At 45.6% G+C, this 4,623-nt stretch overlaps 1 protein-coding gene across 1 annotated transcript in view; it reads left to right on the top strand.

The window, feature by feature from the left end:
- DHRSX (dehydrogenase/reductase X-linked) overlaps positions 1-4,623 on the top strand; it is a 111,105-nt gene that overhangs the window by 6,422 nt on the left and 100,060 nt on the right. The window contains exon 3 of the mRNA XM_012807140.2: positions 2,912-2,980. Coding sequence (XP_012662594.1) covers positions 2,912-2,980 — 69 coding nt within the window. The remainder of the gene's footprint in view (positions 1-2,911; positions 2,981-4,623) is intronic.

Raw genomic sequence — 4,623 nt, 5'->3', positions numbered from 1 at the left:
TTTTCTTCTCTGGGCAGGGAGGGGAAAACACTTAAAATCTATTCTTGCAGTGATTTTCAAGTTTCTGATCTATCTTGTTATTAACTGTATGGGTAGGAATAGCTGTCCTGAGTGTATTCCTGCAGTCAAAATGACATTTTGTTGACATTTGTTGTTTTTGAATAACATCTCCCCCAAAACACTCACTGCCCCGGCACTGAGTCCCCTTCATTCTGTTCTCTGCCTCTGTGAGTGCAACCTCTGTGGATGCCACATCTGAGCAGGTCATATGAGGTCTCTGGTCTGCTCCCATCCATGGTCCATGTCTCTGGGGTGATTCATCCCTTTGGGGAGTTTTGAGATTGCCTCGCCCTAGAAAGAGTCTGATACCCCAAGGCCTTAATGAGCGTAGAAGCTGAGGAGGCAAGAATTTGTTTAGCCTCTCCTGCTAAACACCTCTCTCTTGGTGCATACCTTAACATAGGGGCTCTCTAGCCAATGACACTTAGAATAAAAAGAAAAAAAAAAAAAAACAGAACTGCCCCACAAAATCAAACTCTGCCCTTCCCTTTCTGAGATAGTAGAGAAACCTACTTTGTTAGGTGATGTTCTTTCTTGTGGGGAGAGAAGGACGGCTTGGCCGCGGTTGCAAGCTCACTCCTAGAATTGTTTAAAAGCAAGAAACGACTACACACTCTTAGGTGGCGTGGAGCAAAATGTCTTATTTTCCACTCCCCTTTATTGGGAGCTAGTCACGTACACCAAACTGATTAATAATCCTAACATCCTCATTTCTTATCTTAAACTATAGAAAAGAAAGAAAGTCCGGGAAAGTGAGACAACCGTCTTAAGCTAGCCTCAGGCTATTCCTCTCTGAAGACCTAAAAGAACTATGCATTATCTGACTTCTATTGTTAAAGTTAAAGGTTAGGATAAACAGAGGAGTAAAACCTTTCTCTTCTATGTACTCAATTAAATTTCCGAGAAACTGGCTTCTTGACTGTTTTCTTATGGCTTTGGAGACCCTGCAGTTACTATGGAGTATTTTACTCGACATCATTACAATGGAGTTTTTCTTTTTACTCACATCAACCTTTGAGTCATGTCCTCTGCACAGATGGGCCGTTTCAACCCTTATCTGACAGGCTGACTTGACTGCACAGTCGGGGTTCCCTGTAGGAGGTTTTTACGCCTGGCCTGCAGGCCCTCACTGTGCTTTCCCAGGTCGCTTAGGGCTTCGACAAAAACGCATAATACTCACAAGTCTTTTCGCTCAGTTTCTGGAATTAAAAGAGCACATTTCATTTAATTTTTATAGGGGTTTACCCCACACTACTTTAGCTTGATTTCACCCCAGATTTCCTGGTCTTTAATTTAACCATAACCCCCTTTGGACATAAAACACCCCTTCCCATCTTTCTAAACAAATGTTCCTGGGACCACATTTGAAGATTTGTATGTAGTTTGTTTTTTTTGCCCTGTGGGTGTGTAGTTGTTTATGTATTGCTTTCATATTGCTGTGTTTCCCTGAACATAAGACCTACTGAAAAAATAAGCCCTAGCAGGCTTTCTATGCATTTGTTAAATATAAGCCCTACCCCGATAATAAGACCTACCCCCATAATAAGACCTAGTGATGGGCGTGGCTATGTAGATACGCCATGGGTTTCGGCTCTGAGACGAACACATCCCCTGAAAATAAACCCTAGTGTGTCTTCTTGAGACAAAATAAATTTAAGGCAGTGTCTTATTTTTGGGGAAACATGGTAGTACTGAGTATTTATTTATTTCTAAGACAGAAATTCACTCTTTTACCTGGCTGGAGTGCTGTGGCATCTGCCTGGCTCACAGCAATCTCACTCTTTGGTTTAAGCCATTCTCCTGCCTCCTTCTTCATCCCCACCCCCTCATCTCCTCCCTCTTGCTAGGCTATATTTGTGTGTGTTTTCATGTGGGTATGTAGTTGTTTATGTTTTGGTTTCATATTAGCACTGAGTATTTATTTATTTTTAAGATAGAAACTCACTCTGTTACCTGGGTGGAGTGCTGTGGTATCTGCCTACCTCAGAGCAACCTCAAACTTTTTGGATCAAGTGATCTTCCTGCCTTAGCCTCCCAAGTAGCTGGGACTATAGGCACCTGCCACAATGCCTGGCTATTTTTAAAGATGGGGTCTCTCTCTTGTTCAGGCTGGTCTTGAACTCCTCAGCTCAGACAGTCTACCCACCTTGGCCTCTCGGAGTGCTAGGATTACAGGCACCTGCCATAATACCTGGATATTTTTAGACATGGGGTCTCTCTCTTGTTCAGGCTGGTCTCGAACTCCTCAGCTCAGGCAGTCTGCCCGCCTTGGCCCTCTCAGAGTGCTGGGATTACAGGTGTGAGCCACTGAGCCTGGCCTTGTTTTTCCAATTTTGCTGTATTTGACTTAGGAGAATGTTCTCTAAATCCCTGCAAGTTGTTACAAAGGATGCAAAATTTCCATCTTTTTTTTGGCTGAATAGTACTCCTTGGTGTACGTAAACCACTTGGGTTGGGTCCCCATCTTTGCAATTGTGACTTGAGCTGCGGTAAACATTCTAGCGCAAATGTCCTTGTGATGTTTTTATGTACAGGTTATCCTTATGCGATTCTCAGGTTTCCTGTGCAAATTATGCCCGCCAGGTGCCCTGTGACTTGGTCATTATTTAAAAGTAAAACGTCGAATACAGTTTGTGCCAATTTTTGCCAAGTCCGGGCGAAGAAAGTGGATCTTACATTGATGGATTGAATCAGCCTACGTGGCTCCGTCAAGCCCTAGAACACAGGGGGCTCTATCAAGAACATATCATATTTCACAGTTTTGTTCTACCCTTTGCAAAAAACCTGTATTTTATTTTTCATAGTGAACAGTTTGCAGATGATCTTGACTTATGTACATTTTTCCTTTTAGCTGGAAATAATGAAAGCAAAGCCCAAGAAATTGTGAGCAGGATTAAAGAAGAAACCTTGAACAGCAAAGGTATGGACGAATCAGCCGGGGGCCCCTTCTCCTGGGACACAGTGGTTTGAGTTGTTCCTGGTCAGCTGCTGACTTGTGCTGTGGGACTAGGCATGAGGGGACACGGATGGTGAACACCACATGCTATGTGGCATTTGGGGAGAGACGTCTCTGTTTTTCTGGTTCTGCGTTGGGGAGCAGGATAGATAACAGTAATGCAGCCATAGCATCGCTCAGTTCTGACACCTGCTCGGGATGGCGTTTGGATGTGTTAGATAGAGCTCTTCGGTGAATATAGGTGCTGCGGAAGCAGGACCCTGTTCTGTTCTTCTCTGACTTCTGAGGCACATGCCAGCAGGTGCCTCTGCTGGGTGGGAATCCTTGACTTAAGATAAATCAAACAGAAATATCTTTGACATTAAGATACTCTTTTATTTGTTTTTGAGACGGGGCCTCACTATGTCGCCCTCAGTAGAGTGCTGTGCCGTCACAGCTCACAGCAACCTCCAACTCTTGGACTTAAGCGACTCTCTTGCCTCAGCCTCCCAAGTAGCTGAGACTACAGGTGCCTGACACAACACCTGGCTATTTTTTGCTGTAGTTGTCATTGTTTAGTTGGCCCAGGCTGGGTTCCACCCTGCCAGCCTCAGTGTATGTGGCCGCCTCTGTAACCACTGTACTAAGGGCTCCGAGGTGCTCACTGTGGTTTTGATTTGTGTTTCTCTGATGATTAGTGATATCCATCCCCTTTGTCAGCCATACAAAGGCTGTTTCTGGTCTCAGGCTTTTGGGACAGTCAGTACATTCCCAAGTAATGCTTCTGTTTGGCGTGTTATAGTTAAAAAAAAAAAAAAAGAAAAGCCGGTTACGTGCCACACCTTTTGGGGGTGGGACATAATTATAAGAGGGACTTTCCCTAACAAGTGTCAATGTAAACCTGGTCCTTTTTTTTTTGTCTGGGGCTGGGTTTGAACGCACCACCTCCACCTCCGGCATATGGGGCCGGCGCCCTACCCTTTTGAGCCACAGGCAGCACCCTAAACCTGGTTCTTGGTACCCTCGATGAATCCCCAACAATTAAAAAGAAAGAAAAGAAAATGCCTGGTATCCCCTTGGCCGTGTGAATTTGAGAGGGCGTCTGACAGCATCCCGGATGGACGGGTTTCCTGTCTGCAGGGACTTTTGATTCTTTCTAATAAACTGTGGGAGTGACTGAAATGGAGCCAGGGAGAGTTGTGCTCAGTCAGCTGTGCCCTTGTGTCACCTCCTTGCAAATCTCTACAAAGCACTTGTTGTCACACTCTGCCGAGGGCTGGGGCGTGCTGCAAGGTTGACTTTGGAAGTTGCTCAGAGGGACTTCCCCTCAGCTGGATCCGCTGTGCAACCGGGAAGTTCCTGGGGGTGGGGAGGTGTTTATTCTCTCTGTGATATGCAGGGGCAGAGGGATTAGTTATTGGGTCATGGACTCTGTCCTCCTCCCAGTCCCCTTGCTGGAAGCATCACCTCATTATATGGGGATTTGAAGGGGAGTGGCGTCCTGTAACACAGCCAACCCCAAAGCTTCTTCTTTGGACCAGACTAGGTTCCCAGCCCCACCAGTGAGTCAGGGCCTCAGGGGAGCAGCCAAAAATTTGTGTACGTCAACCCCCGTGGGGCATCCTTGA

This window comes from Otolemur garnettii, unplaced genomic scaffold (assembly GCF_000181295.1).
Source record: "Otolemur garnettii isolate 467f Iridium unplaced genomic scaffold, OtoGar3 scaffold00065, whole genome shotgun sequence".
NCBI classification, from domain to species: domain Eukaryota; kingdom Metazoa; phylum Chordata; class Mammalia; order Primates; family Galagidae; genus Otolemur; species Otolemur garnettii.
This window is presented reverse-complemented; position numbering and strand designations above follow the sequence as displayed.